Genomic DNA, 21,514 nt, shown 5'->3' with positions numbered 1-21,514 from the left:
ATATATAAGAAGGCTACTAGCATTATATCTTACTAAATAATCTCACACACATTAAGATCATCTTTAAGATAGATTTTAAAATAAAGACAAAAAAAAGGGAAGTTTAAGTTCCTAAAACACTTGCAGAGTAATAAAAAACCAAAACCACTATATATGTGATTATTCAACTTAAATGATTTATGTGAGCTATTCCATAGTGCAAATAGAAAATTTCTATAAGAATATGCTAGAAATGCAACATATAATGTTAACTCTAACAAATGAAAAGAGCTAGAGGATCCAGAAAATTTTATTCTCCACTTTATAGTCTTCTGTATTCTTTTGACTTTTTTTTTTTTACAGTGCATGTAATACTTTAACCGATATCATATAATTTTTTTTAACTCAATAACGTTCTTTTTCCTACAGTCTCCTCAAACACAAAAGTCCTACCAATTCATCTTGCTTCGAATGTTTAGATTTCTCTTCCTTTAACTCTTTTTCTAGAATGAGTATTTCATCCTCAAGTTCAGATTTGGACTCAGTCAGCTTTTCATAGAATGCCTGAAAGAGGAAGAAAACTTTATAAGACAGTCATAGGAATATTTGGTGAAGATAAATCAGATGAATGTAATCAAATACACACACTATAAGTTAAATAAATCTAGTTTATATATTTGTTCATTTTTATAACACTGAAATCACAGAAATACTAGCAGGTGTTAGCAAACTTTTTCTAGAAAGAGACAGTAAATATTTTAGGCTTGAAAGCCATGCAGTTTCTGTTCCAGCTAAAGTCACATACATACGTAGTGAGAAAGCAGAGACAACACATAAATGAATGAGCATGGCTATGTTTCAATAAGATTTTATTTACAACAACCAGTGAAGAGCTCAGAGCCTAGTTTGCCAACTTCTGCTCTAAAACATTATAAAACAAGCATGAGAAAAAGTCCAATTTCATATAATTCAATACATAAAATCAAAAATAAACTCAAAAGACAATCAAGATAATATTCTACACTGAATTAAAACATATTTTCTGTGGCCTTTTTAATTTAAAATGATTAGTTACTGGATTATCCAATTGGAATTTAAATACTGTAATAAACATACCTCTGATATTTGTGATCCTTCAACAAACTTGTTAAAAGAAAAATAAACCAAAAGAATCAAAGAACTTAATGCAGGCCAAAATAAATGTAAAACAAGTACATATTATATCATACTGGTTAAAAAGCATATTATATATATTCATATATATATATATATATATAGTAAAAAAATATATATGCATATATTTTCCCAAATTTGACTACCTGATTATATGAGTTCTCTTACTTGAATCAAAATTACCCTGATATTTGGATTTTATCTACAGATTCAAAGAGCAATTTTTGTAACTGTACCACATTATAGTTTATATTCAACTATGTTTACCAATCTTGAAAATAAACACTGTATGTTTCAAAAAACTACTAAAATTAGAGAAAAACTTCCAAAATATTCATTTTAAAGTAAAAACTCAATGCCTAAGAATAAATTGGTGGCTTTATTTTATCCACAATGTTGCAAAGAGTAAATATATTTGCTATTCAGTTTTTGTTCTTCTGTCAGCATGTTAAATTCCTTGTGAAATTCTATTTTTCAATCTAATAAATTACAAATAAAATAAATAAATAAAATATAATAATTTCAACACGTTTTTGAGAATATTAATAGGTAACATAAAGAAAAAAAGGTTAAGAATTCAATTTTATTTGGAATTCAATTTATGACTTCCTTTGGACTCTACTAGGAAATTCTGATCCATATGCTTTGATGATTTATAGACATCAGTGATGGAGAACGCCAAGCTAACTGAACACGTATACCGAAGGTACAAAGTCCATCATTTTCTATTTTAATATTAGTATGCTTTTTACAACACTTCCATCTCTAAACAGTAGCATGACACTCCTATTACAAACCCTTATCTGTCATACCTTAGCTAAACGACAGATTATCACACTTTCCTTCCTTATTATTAGCCAAATCAAACCTGGCTCAGGAGACCCAACTCTGTATTTCTTCCAAACTGCACATTCAGTGGCATCATGTTGGTACCTTGAAATTGGTCATGGTAGGAGTATTTACACAACAGAACTCAGCAGGTGTTACAAATAAAGGCTCCTACTTTTCAGATACCAGCACATCACTGTGTGTAACATTCTAGTCAGCTCCTAACCCTTTGATGGGGTAAAGGCAAGAACTGCCTCAATTTACATAATTATTATTTCAAACTATTCCTAAATTTATGAAAGTGAATTCTATTTTTCCTTCCTGGAGCAAACTGAGACAAAAAAAAGAATGATTATCTTAATACATTTCCCAGAAATGAAGAATTAAGAGCATCTACATAACTCTAGATGACAGTGAACCGAATATGCTTCACTCAAAACAAATCATCAACAAAGGCTCAAAATTTTACAACACCTTATGCTACTTACTAACATTCTATTTCCTATATTTAACTTAAATTTCTTTAAGTTTTAATATCCAAGAAATGTGAGTTTTGAGAAGCTACATGACTTTTAAAGTTTATGTCATTTAGTAAGAACCTTCCCTTTAACTTCTATAAGTATCTATTTGTTCTTACCTCCAAACTTTGTGCTTCTGTTGACTCCTTCTCATAGCTGGCATCCTTTAAAGATGACTCTAAGCTTTCATACTGAAAGAAAGCAACACTGTAAGTAAAAGTACTATAAATTTTATTCCAAACTATACCTGCCCTTTGACCCACCAATTCCATGAAAAGCAACAGTAAAACCACACTGCAGAAAGACAGCACCATCCACAGCTTCAAATTTACCACGATAATTTTTATTATACTATTATTGATACTCAACATGGAAAAATCTGGCATTCAAGAAAACAAGATCTGAGTGAGAATGAAGGAAAAAAATGAACAAGGGAAAAAGACAATCTTAGAGGGTTCAAGTAACAGAGTTCTCCTTCAGACAACAAAATAAGTAAGCTTAATATATAAGAGGAACTAAAAGACAATCATTGAGCCAAAGAAAAAAAACTACAAAAAGAGCCACACAACCTTTAGAACCAAAAAAGGCAACAGATGAAATTAAGAAGGTTTAAAAGGTGATTGGGCATAGGTGACCAAGAAGGCAATGGCACCCCCCTCCAGTACTCTTGCCTGGAAAATCCCATGGACGGAGGAGCCTGGTAGGATGCAGTCCATGGGGTCGCTAAGAGTCAGACACGACTGAGCGACTTCACCTTCACTTTTCACTTTCCTCCATTGGAGAAGGAAATGGCAACCCACTCCAGTGTTCTTGCCTGGAGAATCCCAGGGACAGGGGAGCCTGGTGGGCTGCAGTCTATGGGGTCGCACAGAGTTGGACATGACTGAAGCGACTTAGCACCAGCAGGCATAGGTGAAGACAATCAGTAAGATGGAAGCTAGATCAGAAGAAAATATCCAGACTGAAGTGTGAACAAAAAGATAAGAAATCCAGAAAAGAACATAAGAGATATGTGGGATATAGTAAAAAGCTAAAATACAAGTATCTGGAATCCCAGCAAGAGAAGAAAAAAGAGAAAAACAGTATTTGAAAAAGTTATGATCAAGAGAATTCCAAAACAAATAAGACATTAAGCCACAGATTCTGGAACATCATGAAGCCCAGGGATGAATAACAGAAGACACCACATCCATACAGCTAGTAACACTGCTGAAAATCAAAGATAAAGAGAAAATCATAAAAATAGGCACATAGTTTCTTATAAATTATACACTTACTGCCATATGACCCACCAATTCTAAGATATTTACAGAAGAGAAATAAAAACATATACCCACAGACAAAAAAAGGTAGAATGATCATAGCAACTTTATTCATAATAACCAAAAGATGGAAATAACCACATTCAGAGGTAAACGGATAAAAGAAAATGTGGTATGTTGATATAATGAAAATGTACTTTCAAGTTAAAACAAAAAACTACTATATGCAACATAGTGAATCTCAAAAATACAATGCTACCTGAAAAAAGCCAGACACAAAAAAGTACGATTTCATTTACAGAAACTCTAAAATAGACAAAAACTAATTTATGGAGATAGAAATATAAACAGTGGTTGCTGGCCGGGCTATGGGGCTGAATGAAAATGAGGACAAGGGAAATGCAAAGGTGACAGAAATGTTTTATGTATTAACGAGGAAGGTAGATTCCTGGGTGAATACACCTGTGAAAATAGAGAGAACTGCGTATTTAAGAATGTCCATTTAACTATTGAAAACTACACTTCAGGTTTTTAAATTGAAAGAGAAAAATAATTCAAAAAAAGACATAACACCAAATTTCAATAAAACTTATAGCTGACTTCGACCCACAAACAACATGCCAAGAAAAAAAGTAAAATGAGGTGTCCCCAAAGTGCTTACAGAAAACAACTGCCAACTCAGACTTCTATAAAGAACATCATACAAAACAGAAATAAAGACATGGTCAGACAAAAACTAAGAGTTATCGACACTATGTTACAGAAAAAAAACACGAGGTCCTTCTATTCTTTAAGAGGAAAAAAATCACCTCAGATGGAAGATGGAAAGGAAGGGAAGAATGAAAAGTAATGGAAAGAATAAATGTGTGGATGAATCCAAATGAATCTTGACTGTCTCAAAGAATAATAAAATTATTTGGAGGTTTATATAAATATAAAGGCAAAATATAATGCAAAAGGCAAAATATAATAGATAAAAGGGGGCAAGTGGAATTAGAGCATTCTAAGATCTTTGCACTATTCATTAAGCAGTATTATAATAGCACAAATTTATATTAGAACTCAATAATTTAAAAATATACACTACAATCTCAAAGGTAACCATTAAAAAAAAAAAAATCCGTAACTAACAAACCCACTGATGTAGAAAATATTCAATTAGTTAAAAACTGTTTCAATCCAAAAATAAAAAAATAGAAGAGAAAAAGGCATGTGGGACAGATGGGTCAAACAGGAAAATAGTTAAGATGGTAGATTTGACCCCTAATAAATTAGAAATTGTATTAAATGCAAATGAACTAAATAGTCTAATTAAATAAAAAGATTTTTTAGACTGATTAAAAAAAGAAAAACCTACCTGTATGATGTTCAAATCACTAAGCTATGAGGAAAATGTACATTAAACCTCACTGAACACCACTATAAATCAACCATACTTCAGTAAAATTTAAAAAAATGAACACCTCATTGAGACAACACTTCACATTTGTTAGGATGGCTATAATCAAAAAGACATAATAACAAGTGTTGGGAAAGATGTGGAGAAAATGGGACACTCACAAGCTGCTGGCGGAAATATAAACTAGCACAGCCGCTGTGAAACACAATATGGCAGTTCTTCAAAAAGTTAAATATAGATCCAACAATTCTACTCGTAGGTATACACCCAAAATAATTAAAAACGTATATTCACACAAAAATGTGTACAAGAATGTCCATAGCAGCATCATTTATAACAGCCAAAAAGTACAATAACCCAAATGACCATCAATTGAAAAATGGATATGTCAACTGTAGTAAGGAATATTATTTGGCAAAAAAAGATATATATAGTATTGATATTTGCTACAACATGGATGAGTTTTGAAAACATTATGCTAGGTTTAAAATGCTAGTCACAACAAAGCACATGTTATATATATCATTCTATTTACGTGAAATGGAATCCAGAGTGGGCAAGTTCATAGAAATAGAAAGTGGGTAAGTTGTCTAGGGCTTGGGAATAGGGGAGATTGGGTGAAGGGTGACAGCTAAGATGTGCAGGGCTCCTTTAGGGTGTACAAAGTATGTTCAAAAACATTTTGTTTTTGTATTTTGTTTTGTTTAGTAAATAAACTAAAAGTATACTAAATATACTAAAGTATACTAAAATATACTAATTATATAAATATTCACTTGTATAATTTAAATGGGTGAACAGTATAGTATATGAATTATATCCCAACAGAGCTGTTTAAAAAACTACTATAATAGTTTCAAAACCCTCAGATACCAGGGAATAAATAAATCTAAGAAAACATGTGCAAGACCTCAACACAAAAATGTATAAACAACACTGAGAATTTTAAAAAGACATAATTAGAGGGATATACCATGGTCCATCGATAAATACTCAACATTGTAAAAATGTAAATTTTTTCCAAATTAATCTATATAGTCAATGTAATCCCAAATTCCCAGCAGGCTATGTGCATGTGTGCATGTGTAAACTGATGAAGTGATTGAAAATTTATATGAAAAGACACAATCTCGAAAAACAAGTCTGGCGATTTACACTGTCAGATACCAAGACGAGCTAGGTAGCTTTTAAAAAGCATGGTATTGGTGCAAAGATATATACATATATGCTGCCGCTGCTGCTAAGTCGCTTCAGTCGTGTCTGACTCTGTGCGACCCCATAGACGGCAGCCCACCAGGCTCCCCCGTCCCTGGGACTCTCCAGACAAGAATACCGGAGTGGGTTGCCATTTCCTTCTCCAATGCATGAAAGCGAAAAGTGAAAGTGAAGTCACTCAGTTGTGTCCGACTCCTAGCGACCCCATGGACTGCAGCCTACCAGGCTCCTCCGTCCACGGGATTTTCCAGGCAAGAGGACTGGAGTGAAGTGCCATTGCCTTCTCCAATATACATATGTGTGTATATATATAAAATAGACCAAAAGAACAGAAAATATTATAAAAACAGACTCAGATATACACAGTCACAAGATTTAAGACAACAACACTACAGAACAAAGGGGAAAGATGGCCTTTTAATAAATGGTACTGGTAAATTCAGCAGCCATATGAAAAACATAAAATACTAACCACCAAATCATACATCACAGACTGAATTCTAGATTAATTTGCAGCTGAACTGCGTTTCCCCTCAATATGTTTGTTGAAGCTGCAATACCTCAAAATGTGACTGTTTGGAGACAGGCCTTTCAAAGGCCATAAGTTAAAATGAGCCCATTGGATTAAGATAGGCTCTAATCCAATCTGACTGGTACCCTTACAAGAGAAGGAAATTTGGACACAGAGAGACATCAGAAACACGCACCTGTACAGAGAAAAGACAATGTGAGAACAGACTAAGAGGCTGGCCGGTTATGTCAAAAAGACAGGCCTTAGCACAAACCAAACCAGTCCTCACCTTGATCCTGGACTTCTAACCTCCAAAACTCTGAAAAATTTAATTTCTATGTAAATCATCCAGCCTGAGGTATTGTGTTGTAACAGTCCTATCAAACTAATAAAAAGACTAAATAAGAAAAGTAAAAAAAATAAAGTTTCTAAAAGATAACACAGATGAATATCTTCATATTCTTGAGTAGACCAAAAAAAAAAAATTTTTTTAAATAGGAAACAAACAGCAGTCATCATAAAGAAAAGATTGACAAATTAAACTGTTACAAATAAGAACTTCTGCTTACCAAGATACCACTTGAAATATAAAGGCAAACCAAGATATTTGTAATACATGTATCTGACAAAGGACTTGTATCCAAAATATAGGAAAAATATATATATCAAAAGGAAAAAGATAACCAAAGATTTTCAAAAGATAAAAGATAATTTTCAAAATGTGAAAAAAAATTAACTAGGCAACATGAAACAAAAAGGATAATTCCAAATGGCCAATAAAACATCAAAGGGTGCTCAACCTCATCGGTCAGGGAAACAAAACCCGAAATCATAATGAGACATCACTATGCACCGACCACAATGGTTACAATTTAGACTGGTAATACGAAAGCAACTGAACTCTCATACTTTGCAAACAAAGCATTAATAATCTTAAACTTACACAGAAAACCTGCACTGAAAAGTAAGGATCCTAGAGGATCCTAACATGAATGTCCACATTTTCAAAAATGTCTTACCTCCTTTTGAACAATGCTAAATTTTTCAAGCAGTTTACATTTTTCTTCAATCAGTGTAGAAAGTTCTATAGCAAGCTTTTTCTCTCTCCCTAAAAAAGAGTTAATGTTATCATGTTTTTAAGCTTATTTAATTACAAACAACGATGTGAACTAAAATAGAAAAAAAGAGCTTACCCACATAAAGCCGGCTTCTAACCTGAAACAAATTTTTAACAAAAATTACATTAAAACAAACATACATTCAGGCAAATATAACTTATTTAACTGCTATTGACAACTTAAAGTGTTTCTTATTACCTTTAGTATAAACATAAGCTAGCCAAAAAGTGTTGTATTTCCATTGAGAAAATAATACTACATATTAAAGTCCCCCCATTGAAGATTCACATTATTTATTAGCATAATAAAGGCTCTGAAATAACTCTACCTTAAAAATACCTGTTTCATTTCATTTAGCCCACTGCTCCTCAAACATATTTGACCCCAAAACAAACTACTTAAAGAAGCCCCTATCATCTCCCTTAGTACTAATATCTAAAATAACACAATTTGAAAAATGTTACCATGGGGCCATGGATCTGCTGACTATAAAGTAAAAAAACTTTTTTCTTCTTTAACCTTTCAAACAATGAAGGGAAAATTTCAATTTATAAAGGGGTCAGGCTTAGGACTAAAAAACAATGGGGACATGCCTGCTCCCCCTTCACTCCCCAAATGGGCCACAAGGGCCAGAATAAATAAGTGCTGCTGCTGCTCTAAGTCGCTTCAGTCGTGTCCGACTCTGTGCGACCCCATACATGGCAGCCCGCCAGGCTCCCCCGCCCTGGGATTCTCCAGGCAAGAATACTGGAGTGGGTTGCCACTTCAGTACTGAGAAAAAAAAGCAGTTGGGACTTAGATAATCTACACAAGATATACAGGAATAAAATTAAATGAAACAAGATTTAAAAGTCAAGGTACAGTATAATTAGATAAGGAACAACTAGTGAACTGAAACAGATTCAGAAACTATCTCAAAAAGTAACAGGAGGAGGAGGAGGCGGCAGCAACGAATCTCTTATAAATGGTGCCGAAGCAGGACCCGAAGCCTAAATTCCAAGAGGTGAGAGAGTGTTGTGCTTTCATGGGCTTCTTCTTTATGAAGCAAAATGTGTAAAAGTTGCCATAAAGGATAAACAAGTAAAATATACATTACAGTGGTTGGAATAAAAATTGGGGTGAATGGGTTCCAGAAAGCAGAGTACTCAAGTACGTGGATACCAATCTGCAGAAACGAGAACTTCATAAAAGCCAATCAGAAGCAGTATGCAGAGGGAAGATGCGAGGGGCTGCCCCTGGAAAGAAGACTGCTGGGCTGCAGCAGAAAAACGCTGAAGTGAAAACAAAAAAGAACAAACAGAAGACACCTGGAATTGGAGATGGTGGCAGCATTGGTGAGACACCTCAGCCTCCCTGCAAGAAAAGGACTTGAGTAGATCCTACTGTTGAAAACCAGGAAACATTCATGAGCAGAGCTGAAGTTAAAGATTCCTGAAGAACTGGAACCATGGCTTGTTGATGACTAGGACTTAATTACCCAGCAAAAACAGCTCTTTTATCTTCCTGCCAAAAAGAATGTGGATTCCATTCTAGAGGATTATGCAAATTATAAGAAATCTCGAGGAAACACAGATCACATAAGGAGTATGCAGTCAATGAGTTAGTGGCTGGGAAAAATGAGTACTTCAGTGTGATGCTGGGCATTCAACTGCTCTACAAATTTGAGAGGCCGCAGTAGGCTAAGAGGAGAAGGCAATGGCAACCCACTCCAGTACTCTTGCCTGGAGAATCCCATGGACGGAGGAGCCTGGTAGGCTGCAGTCCATGGGGTCACTAGGAGTCAGACATGACTGAGCGACTTCACTTTCACTTTTCACTTTCCTGCATTGGAGAAGGAAATGGCAACCCACTCCAGTGTCCTTGCCTGGAGAATCCCAGGGACAGGAGGAGCCTGGTGGGCTGCCGTCTATGGGGTCGCACAGAGTGGGACACGACTGAAGTGGCTTAGCAGCAGCAGCAGTAGCAGTATGCTGAGATCCTTGCGGACCACTCTGATGCACCCAGGTGTACAGAGGGCCACATCTCCTGAGACTGTAAGAACTGGAGCAATGTTGGCCTATACACCTCTGAAAGAGAAGAGCCTTGCTTTATTACTGAATTATCTTCACAATTTCCTAAAATACCTGGCAAAGAACTCTGCAATTTTGTTCAGTGCCAGCGATTATGAAGTGGCTCCCCCGAGTACCATCGGAAAGCCGTGTGAGGCACATGCACCCACCCACATTTGATCTCTATAAACACCTTTTTGTTTCTTAGTCCTTCTCTTGTACAAACAATGTGCTTTGGAAATGTTCGTGTATAACAAAATTGATGTTTGTTTTCTGTTTGATTTTAAACAGAGAAAAGAAAAGGAGTTACAGCTCCTTTTTTCTTTCCTTTTTTTCATTTCAAAGTTGCTGCCAGTATATTCAGTGATGGACAACAGAGAGACATACTGTAGAGTGTTTTATTGCTTAGCTGACAAAGCTGCTTTTGAACACTGGTGGTTTTTATTCCTTTGACACTATGCACTTTTATAATATGTGTTAATGCTATATGACACAATGCTCTGATTCCTAGTGCCAAAGGCTCAATTCAGTGTATATAACTGAAAACATTCATCCATTTGTACTCCCCTTTTTTTTAATGGTGCTTAAAGAGCCCATCCTTTGTGAGTAATCCATCCATATTGTTCTTTAGGCATTTTATCTTTGCCCAATTGCTGAAGAACGGTGGCTTGTTTCATGGTTTTTGTATTTGTGTCTAATGCACCTTTTAACATGATAGACTCAATGTATTGTGTAGCTACAATTTTCTGGAAAAGTTAATCTTTTAGAAATTGTTTTTCAGATCTTTAATAAATTTTTTCTTTAAATTTCAAAAAAAAAAGCAACAGTAAACCATTTTAAAAAAAGGAGAAAAAATCGTTAAAGAGATAGGGAAGTGAGAAGAGCCAACATCTTAAACAGCAATAGTCCCAAAGACAAAAAAAAAAAAAAAAAAATGTAAAATGCAGAAAAAAAAACTTCTCAGAATTAAAAAAATAAAAGATTTCATATTTAAATATTTAAGATAATTCGAGGAAGAAATAAGAAAACAGTCAAGCCTAAACAAATTGTATTGAAATAAGGATATCAAAAGCCTCTACAGAGAACAGATCACTTACAAATGAATAAGAATCACACTGACAAGAGACCTTTCAATAAGTAACATTAGATATAAAAAGACAAGGAAGTAAAGGATTTTAAAGTACTAACAGGATGAAACTTTAGACCCAGAATGCTTAAATCAAACAAACTGCTGTTCCAACATAAGGACTTAATTCAAACATTCTCAAGCATACAAAAGTTTTGCCATACAAAGACCAATACTAAACACAATATAGAAAGAAGTATCCAAATATGAGAAGAATTAAATCCAGGAGACCCTACAAGAGGTATGTCAATTATTGATGATCAAATATCTTGGTAATATTTATTGTTGTCTTCAGGGATGGAGAAGGGGTGGAGAAGAAAGTGAAAAAGAAAAGAGAAATATTTTTAGAACTAAAATTCTAGATTATACCAACATGAAAGTAGTTTGGAAAGTGAAAGAGACCAAGGGATGTGAGAGTATGCTAAATAAGGTTCTTGTCTTCTCACTAGGAAAATTTACTTTATGAATGCAGAAAGAACTGAAAAGAAATATATCAAAAGTGGAACAAATTAATAAAGTATGCTAGGAGAAAGTGGTCCAAATACATCAGTAATCAATAATCGTAACATGTAGATACAGTAAACTCAGTGAAAACACAGATTTTTGGATTAAATATTTTAAAAAATTCATACAGAACTGAATCACTTTGCTGTATGCCTGAAACTAACACGACATAGTAAATCAACTATACTCCAATAAAACAGAGAAATTTGTAGAGTACATACATTAAGTAAAAGACCACAGAAAGACCGGAAAATATAAGGATGGAAAAAGACACAATAAACATTACCAAAAAGAAAATTGGTCTAGCTGTATTAACATCAGATAAGAAACTTTAAGACAAAAGCATCAGTAGAGTTATAGAGGGTCACTAAATATTGACTAAACAGTTAACCCACCAAGAAGAGATATAGCAATTCTAAACATATATCCACCTAACACAATATTCTCAAAATATGTAAAGAAAGAATTGAAAAAACTATAGAAAGTAACTGATAAATCCATCATGACAGTGGAATTCAGCCAACTTCTCTCTATTCTTGATAGATGAAGGAAACAACAACAAAAAGAGCAAGAATATGTGATACATGAACACTACAAATTAGCAAGTTAGCAAGACTGACCTAATAATGGATGGATATGGAATGATACACATGTGTTTGTTTTCAATAATACTCAGTGGAATAGGAAAAAGAGCACAGAAAAGGTCTATGTCCATGTGGCACTCTCATACGTAGCATGGCAGACAAATGGGAAAAGGAAAGACTATTCAATAAACAAAGCTGGGAAAAGGTTATTTGGCGGGTAGGGTGAGGAGGATGGGGAATTATAGACTCACTACCCTACACCAACCAGAAAATTAACTCAAAATGGATCAAGCTCTTCTGTGCTAAATGGAAATTGCTTTCATTAAGAATTTCTACTCATCAGAAAACATCTTAAGAACAATGAAAAGATGTTTCATACTGGGACATCTGTAATAGACATAATCAACAAGGATATCATCAAGAATACATAAGGAGGGGTTGGGAAGAAGGCTCAAGAGGGAGGAGATATATGTATACTTATAGCTGATTCATTTTGCTATACAGCAGAAACCAACACAGCAGTGTAAAGCAATCAAACCCCAATTTAAAAAAATTTTTAAAGAATACATAAGAAATTCCTACAAATAAAAAGGAAAAGAACAAACTACTCAAAAGAAAAAGGAGCATAAGACATAAACAAAATATTTCCCTGAAGAACAAATACATATGGCCAGTAAATAAAGTTTCCAATCTCCTTAGTGATCAAAGAATACATCAGAACCATGGTAAGATACCGTTCAAATGGCAAAAATAAAGAATTTCAACAATAATAACTGTTGGAGAGGACAGAGATCAAATGGATATCCGGGACCTCTTATATATTGCTGTTGGGAGTATAAACTGGTACAGACATCTGGAAAAGAATTTAGCATTACCTTTTAAAAGTAGAACCTCCAGCATGCTAAACCAAGTAAATCTCAGACCCAGTATATTCCCAAGAGAAACTTACAAATACACAACAGGGGACAAGTATAAGAATTTACACAGCAGCATGATTTGTAATAGAAAACAGCTGGAAACAACTCAAAGGCCCAAGACCATAAAAAATATAAATTAACTGTAGTATATTCTCTTGATGTAGTATTAAAACAATCAAAACGAGCCAAAAATATGGATGAATCTTAGCAATATAGGATGGAGTAAAAAGGTTCTAAAACATGGTATTTGGCATGAAACTAAGCAAAATTACTATACTTTTGAAGGATATATGTATTTAATACATATGACCAAAAATAATTTTTTTTTGAGGCATTGGAATATCAATACAGGATCTTGAACAGGATTACCTCTACTTCAGGGAGGCAGGGGGATGAAATGAGGAGGATCATCTAAATGTAAGTGACAGTCAACATCTTTGATTCCAGGTGGGTGGTATATTCACAGATGTTTAGTAGACTATTAAAAATAAACACCACCCCAAATAATAAATAAGAAATAAAGGCAGGGTTTTAGTATTAGTATGGAATACTCGTGTAAAGGAATTTTTTTAAATTTCAGCACTTTAAAAAATTCCTACAGGGATTTCCCAAGCAGTCCAGTGGTTAAAACTCCATGCTTCCACTGCAGGGGGGCATAAGTTCTATCCCTGGCCAGGGAACTAAGATCCTGCATGCTGCATGGTGTGGCCGAAAAATGAAAGAAAAAAAAAATTCCTTAAAATCTATATTCAGTTTCTAGTAGCAACACATTAACACAACTAGCCCACAAAATGATTAACCTGTTTCCTTAAAACAAAAGATACGCTTCTCATATTACTTATTCAACATTAAGACTGAATGAACATTCTCTTAGTACACCTAGCATTGGTTACTTACCGACTGAAAACTTCTCCACAAAAACAAGAGAACAGCAAAAAATCCAACAATAGTTGCACATATCACCAATTCCCATGGAAAACCATACAAATTGGATTGTCTCATATCTTCAGGCAATGCTGCCACAGCCTTCAAGACAAAGAAAATTAACTTGTTAAAAAGTTTTGATTACAACACACCAGATCTGCAGCACCTTTATCATGGTGCTCCCAGCCCTACAACTATAATGAAAATGTTTGTTAAGTCACTCAGTCTACAGCATTTTTGTTACAGCAGCCCTGTCAGACTAAGACATAAACATAAGCACAAGTTTACATGTAAACACTACTAAAACCTGTTTCATAAAATGATCTGTTATTAACCACTATCACCAAGAGATGAAGGAAAACAGTAGGGCGAAATGTAATGATTTTTAAACCAGAATTCTACAGAGATGCCTGAAAGTGAGAGTAAGAGGAAAGAAGGCCAAAGAAAGAAGCTGAATCAGATGCTCTTATCCTGATTCAATCAGTTTAGGTTTTTTCCATAGAATATATTGGCTTCCGTATAAGATTTACCTGGGTGGGGGGGAATGGATCTGCTGCTTTATCAAAGTTTAAAAACTACTGATGAAACCATGGCTTTGGAATCTGAATCCCTCTACCATACCTCTATGGCTCCCTTCTCTTATCTGTAATGGGAATAATGCTGTTTAAACATGGAGGACAGGTGCTCAATAGAGGTAACTCTTCCTACTATTTGTCTTCCAAAGACCACGATACTGTAATCATGGCCTTTCCCCATTACTTCTTTCCCTAGCAAGTCTTCAGCACAAAACAGCTGAAGGCTTTTGCAGCTGCTTCTGTATTTTACCTTTCTCTGGGTCAATTCATCTTCACTGTCATCCAATGAGGTTATTTTTATTTTGTTACCAGGCCCCACATATTATTCAATCACATAAAAAGGTAAAAGGGGACTTCCCTAATGGTTGAATGGTGAGGAATCTGTCTGCCAATGCCGGGGTCACAGGTTCAATCCCTAGCCCTGGAAGACTCTACATGCCACGGGGCAACTAACCTCATTGCGCCACAACTACTGAGCCCGATCACCTAGAGGCCTTGCTCCACAAGAGGGGAAGCCACCACAGTGAGAAACCTGCGCACAATGGAGAGAAGCCCTGCTCACTGCAACTAGGGAAAGCCATGACACAGAAACGGAGACCCAGGGCAGTCAGAAGTAAACAGAACAAGGGAAAAGGTAGGGAAACAGTAGAAAAATATCCTTTAAGAACAACCTGAAGTTTGATCAGGTTTGAGTCTTTCCAGAGTTAAATCCAAAACCTCTATTGGCAAATCTTTCCTTTTTAGGCCATTTCTAGCTAGAAAAATACCATTTAATATCTATTCTCCTTTTTAAAATCTTTTTTATAACTCTGATCCATATATACTATTTACAGTTCATTAAGCTGTATTAAATAAACCTTATATCTTTTCTAAAAAAAAAAAAAAAAAAAAATATCCCTTACCCTGATCTCTACCTCTGCCTTTCCCTACATTACCAGCTCACAGTATTGTGACGTCACTATACACAACTAATGACAATTTTTTAAATTATTTCTGTTTCTGAGAAAAAGGAGTATTTGGACACACAATACTGGGAAGAAATGGATACGTGTTTATATATGGCCAAGCTCTTTCTCACTGTACACCTGGAAACTCTCATAATATTGTTTGTTAATCAGCTATACCTCGATACAAAGTAAAAACTTTTTTAAAAAATTTAAAAAGAAGATGTAGTGTATACACACACACACACACACACACACACACAATGGAATGTTATCCATTCATAAAAAAGAACAAAATTTTGCTATTTGCAATATGAGTAAATCTGGAAGGTATTAGCTTAGCGAAATCAGCGAGACAAAGACAGACACAGGACACTATCACTATATGCGGGATCTAAGAAATAAAACAAATGAATGCAACAAAACAGAAAGAGAATCACGGTTATAAAGAACAAATCTGTGGTTACTAGTAGGGACAGGGAAAGGGGAAAAGGCAAGACAAGGGGAGGCAGGTAAGAGGTACAAACTACTATGCATAAAGTAAATGACAAGCAGAAGATATTAAGGAGAGGTGGCAAGAATACACAGAAGAACTATACAAAAGAGATCTTCGTGAACCAGATAATCAGGATGGTGTGATCACTCACACTCACCTAGAGCCAGACATCCTGGAATGTGAAGTCAAGTGAGCCTAGGAAGCATCACTACAAACAAAGCTAGTGGAGGTGATGGAATTCCAGTTCAGCTAATTTCAAATCCTGAAAGATGATGATGTGAAAGTGCTGCACTCAATATGTCAGCAAATTTGGAAAACTCAGCAGTGGCCACAGGACTGGTAAAGGTTAGTTTTCATTCCAATCCCAAAGAAAGGCAATGCCAAAAAATGCTCAAACTACTGCACAATTGCACTCATCTCACACGCTAGTAAGTCAAGTGAAGTGAAAGTTGCTGAGTCGTGTCTGACTCTTTGCGACCCCATGGACAGTAGCCAACCAGGCTCCTCTGCCTATGGGATTTTCCAGGCAAGAATACTGGAGTGGGTTGCCATTTAAAGTAATGCTCAAAATTCTCCAAGCCAGGCTTCAGCAATAGATGAACCGTGAACTTCCAGATGTTCAAACTGGTTTGCAAAAGGAAGGGGAACCAGAGATCAACATCTGCTGGATCACTAAAAAGCAAGAGAGTTCCAGAAAAACATCTATTTCTGCTTTATTGACTGTGCCAAAGCCTTTGACTGTGTGGATCACAATAAACTGGAAAATTCTGAAAGAGATGGGAATACCAGACCACCTGACCTGCCTCTTGAGAAACCTGTATGCAGGTCAGGAAGCAACAGTTAACTGGACATGGAACAACAGACTGGTTCCAAATAGGAAAAGGAGTACGTCAAGGCTGTATATTGTCACCCTGCTTATTTAACTTATATGCAGAGAACATCATGAGAAACGCTGGGCTGGATGAAGCACAAGCTGGAATCAAGACTGCCAGAAGAAATATCAATAACCTCAGATATGCAGATGACACCACCCTTACGGCAGAAAGTAAAGAAGAACTAAAGAGCCTCTTGATGAAAGTGAAAGAGGAGAGTGAAAAAGTTGGCTTAAAGCTCAACATTCAGAAAACAAAGATCATGGCATCTGGTCCCATCACTCCATGGCAAATAGATGGGGAAACAGTAGAAACAGTGGCAGACTTTATTTTGGGGGGCTCCAAAATCACTGCAGATGGTGATTGCAGCCATGAAATTAGAAGATGCTTACTCCTTGGAAGGAAAGTTATGACCAACCTAGACAGCATATTCAAAAGCAGAGACATTACATTGTCAACAAAGGTCCGTCTAGTCAAGGCTATGGTTTTTCCAGTAGTCATGTATGGACGTGAGAGTTGGACTATAAAGAAAGCTGAACGCTGAAGAATTGATGCTTTTGAACTGTGGTGTTGGAGAAGACTCTTGAGAGTCCCTTGGACTGCAAGGAGATCCAACCAGTCCATCCTAAAGCAGATCAGTCCTGGGTGTTCACTGGAAGTACTGATGCTGAAACTGAAACGCCAATACTTTGGCCACCTGATGCGAAGAGCTGACTCATTGGAAAAGACCCTGATGCTGGGACAGATTGAGGGTAGGAGCAGAAGGGGACGACAGAGGATGACATGGTTGGATGGCATCACTGACTCAATGGACATGGGTTTGGGTGGACTTCAGGAGTTGGTGATGGACAGGGAGGCCTGGCATGTTGTGCTTCATGGGGTCGCAAAGAGTCAGATATGACTGAGTGACTGAACTCAACTGAACTGAAACTACAAGGATATACTGCACAGGGAATATAGCTAATATTTTATAACTTTAAGTGGAACATAATAGAAGTTCTGAATCACTATATTTTACACCTGAAACTAATATTATAAATGAACCTCATCTCAATAAAAAAATTTATGGTCAGTTGATTTTTAACAGCAGTACCAATACAAAATCAATGAGGAGAGAGGAGTATTTTCAACAAATGGTTTTGGGACTAGTGAATATCCACTTACAAACAAATGAAATGAAACCTATACTTTATATTACACATAAATATTAATTTAAAACACATCACAGACCTTAATGTAAGAGCTAAAACTCTTAGAAGGAAGCACTGATGTAAATCTTTGTGACCTTATTTTAAGCAATGGTTTCCTGGATATGACACCAAAAGCATATAGAACCAACGGGAAAAAAAGATAAACCAGATTACATCAAAGTTTAACATCAAACTTTGGTGTTTCAAAGGTCACCATCAAAAAAGTGAAAATATAATCCACAGAATGGGAGAAAACATTTGCCAGTCATGTACCTGATAAGGAAGGGTCTAATATTGTGAATGTATAAAGAACTCTTATGACTTCAACAGTAAAAAGATAAATAATCCAATGTCTTAAATGGTAAAAAAAAAAAAAAAACTGAATAGATATTTCTACAAAGAAGATAATGGTCAATAAGTATATGTGAGGTTGTTCAACATTATCGGTCATTCGGTTCAGTTCAGTTCAGTCGCTCAGTCGTGTCCGACTCTTTGCGACCCCATGAATCGCAGCACGCCAGGCCTCCCTGTCCATCACCAACTCCCAGAGTTCACTCAGACTCACGTCCATCGAGTCAGTGATGCCATCCAGCCATCTCATCCTCTGTCATCCCCTTCTCCTCCTGCCCCCAATCCCTCCCAGCATCAGAGTCTTTTCCAATGAGTCAGCTCTTCGAATGAGGTGGCCAAAGTACTGGAGTTTCAGCTTTAGCATCATTCCCTCCAAAGAAATCCCAGGGCTGATCTCCTTCAGAATGGACTGGTTAGATCTCCTTGCAGTCCAAGGGACTCTCAAGAGTCTTCTCCAACACCACAGTTCAAAAGCATCAATTCTTCGGTGCTCAGCCTTCTTCACAGTCCAACTCTCACATCCATACATGACCACAGGACAAACCACAGCCTTGACTAGACGGACCTTTGTTGGCAAAGTAATGTCTCTGCTTTTGAATATGCTATCTAGGTTGGTCATAACTTTCCTTCCAAGGAGTAAGCGTCTTTTAATTTCATGGCTGCAGTCACCATCTGCAGTGATTTTGGAGCCCCCAAAAAATAAAGTCTGACACTGTTTCCACTGTTTCCCCATCTATTTCCCATGAAGTGATAGGACCGGATGCCTCAAAACCACAAGGTACCACTTTACATTGTTGTTAGTTGCTAAGTCGTGTCCGACTCTTTTGTGACCCCATGGACTGTAGGACTGTGGCCCGCCAGGCTCCTCTGCCCATGGGACTTCCTGGACAAGAATACTAGAGTGGGTTGCCATTCCCTCCTCCAGGAGATCTTCCCAACCAAGGGATCAAACCCACAGCTTCTGCATTGCAGGCATATTCTTTACCACTGAGCCACCAGGGATGCCCACACTCATCATTAGGGTGGCTGTATAGGAAGGAAAAAAACATATTGGAGAGAATGTGTGAAATTCAACTCTCATAAACTGAGGGTAGGAATGCAAAATGGTACATCAATTGTGGAAAACAATTTGGCAGTTCTTCCAAAAGTTAAACATACAGTAAATATGACCCAGTAATTCCACTCCTAGGCATACACTCAAAAGAACTGAAAATATTCATTTAAAAAGCTTGTACATGAATGTCCACAGCAGCATAATTCATAACAGTCAAAAAGCACAAACTCAAATATCCATTAAACTATGAATGAACATTCAAAATGTTGTATGTCTAGTGCAACATGAATGAATTTTGAAATTGTGATAAGTAAATGAAGCCACACACAAAAGGCCACATACTATATGATTTAATTTACATGAAATGTCCAGAATAGACAAATTCATAGAGATATAAAGTAGATTAGGGGTGGCCAAGCTATGAAGTAGGGATTGATGATGAAGTAGCGATTGAACAAAGTAGGGAAAAACCACTAGACCATTCAGGTATGACCTAAATCAAATCCCTTACTATTATTATACAGTGGAAGTGACAAAGAATAAGAAGAGGTCGCAAGAATATACAGAAGAACTATACAAAAAAGATCTTCATGACCCAGATAATCATGATGGTGTGATCACTCACCTAGAGCCAGACATCCTAGAATGCGAAGTCAAGTGAGCCTTAGGAAGCATCACTATGAACAAAGCTAGTGATGGAATTTCAAATCTGATGAGCTATTTCAAATCCCAGAAGATAATGCTGTTAAAGTGCTGCACTCAACGTGCCAGTCAATTTGGAAAACTCAGCAGTGGCCATAGGACTAGAAAAGGCAGTTTTCATTCCAATCCCAAAGAAAGGCAAAACCAAAGAATGTTCAAACTACCGCACAATTGCACTCATCTCACACACTAGCAAAGTAATGCTCAAAATTCTCCAAGCCAGGCTTCAACAGTACCTTAACCATGAACTTCCAGATGTTCAAGCTGGATTTAGAAAAGAAAGAGGAACCAGAGATCAAATTGCCAACATCCATTCTATCATCGAAAAAGCAACAGAGTTCCAGAAAAAATCTATTTCTGCTTCATTGACTACACCAAAGCCTTTGACTGTTTGGATCACAACAAACTGTGGAAAATTCTTAAAGAGATGGGAATACCAGACCACTTTACCTGCCTCCTGAGAAATCTGTATGCAGGTCAAGAAGCAATAGTTAGAACTGGACATGGAACAACAGACTGGTTTCAAATCGGGAAAGGAATATATCAAGGCTGTATATTGTCACCGTGCTTATTTAACTTATATGCAGAGTACATCATGAGAAATGTTGGGCTGGATGAACCACAGACTGGAATCAAGATTGCCGGGAGAAATATCAATAACCTCAGATATGCAGACGACACCACCCTTACGGCAGAAAGCGAAGAAGAACTAAAGAGCCTCTTGATGAAAGTGAAAGAGGAGAGTGAAAAAGTTGCTTAAAGCTCAACATTTAGAAAACTAAGATCATGGCATCCGGTCTCATCACTTCAAGGCAAATAGATGGGGAAATAATGAAAACAGCGAGAGATTTTATTTTTTGGGGTTCAAAGATCACTGCAGATGGTGACTGCAGCCATGAAATTAAAAGATGCTTGCTCCTTGGAAGAAAAGCTATGACCAACCTAGACAGCATATTAAAAAGCAGAGATACTACCAACAAAGGTCCATCTAGTCAAAGCTACGGTTTTTCCAATAGTCATGTATGGTTGTGAGAGCTGGACTATAAAGAAAGCTGAGTACCAAAGAACTGATGCTTTTGAACTGTGGTGTTGGAGAAGACTCTTGAGAGTCCCTTAGACTGCAAGGAGATGCAACCAGTCCATCCTAAAGGAAATCAGTCTTGAATATTCATTGGAAGGACTGATGCTGAAGCTGAAACTCCAATACTTTGGCCACCTGATATG

The 21,514-nt window shown here is 36.3% G+C and overlaps 1 protein-coding gene and 1 pseudogene across 15 annotated transcripts in view; one reads left to right on the top strand and one right to left on the bottom strand.

Annotated features, from left to right (window-relative positions):
* Window positions 1–21,514, bottom strand: part of MIA2 (MIA SH3 domain ER export factor 2) — a 96,834-nt gene that overhangs the window by 44,439 nt on the left and 30,881 nt on the right. For 9 of the 15 annotated variants that reach the window (XM_070358773.1, XM_070358770.1, XM_070358778.1 and 6 more), the window contains 6 exons: window positions 14,080–14,208; window positions 8,079–8,100; window positions 7,905–7,993; window positions 2,618–2,689; window positions 1,096–1,122; window positions 433–543 (listed from right to left, as the gene is read on the bottom strand). In XM_070358773.1, the coding sequence (XP_070214874.1) occupies window positions 433–543; window positions 1,096–1,122; window positions 2,618–2,689; window positions 7,905–7,993; window positions 8,079–8,100; window positions 14,080–14,208 (450 nt within the window). The remainder of the gene's footprint in view (window positions 1–432; window positions 544–1,095; window positions 1,123–2,617; window positions 2,690–7,904; window positions 7,994–8,078; window positions 8,101–14,079; window positions 14,209–21,514) is intronic. The other 6 variants (XM_070358776.1, XM_070358771.1, XM_005902278.3 and 3 more) reach the window with 3 other exon arrangements.
* On the top strand, window positions 8,968–10,206 carry LOC102282940 (mortality factor 4-like protein 1; annotated as a pseudogene).

This window comes from Bos mutus, chromosome 21, assembly GCF_027580195.1.
Source record: "Bos mutus isolate GX-2022 chromosome 21, NWIPB_WYAK_1.1, whole genome shotgun sequence".
Lineage (NCBI taxonomy): Eukaryota > Metazoa > Chordata > Mammalia > Artiodactyla > Bovidae > Bos > Bos mutus.
The sequence above is the reverse complement of the archived record's forward strand: the minus strand, read 5'-3'. Positions and strand labels throughout refer to the sequence as shown.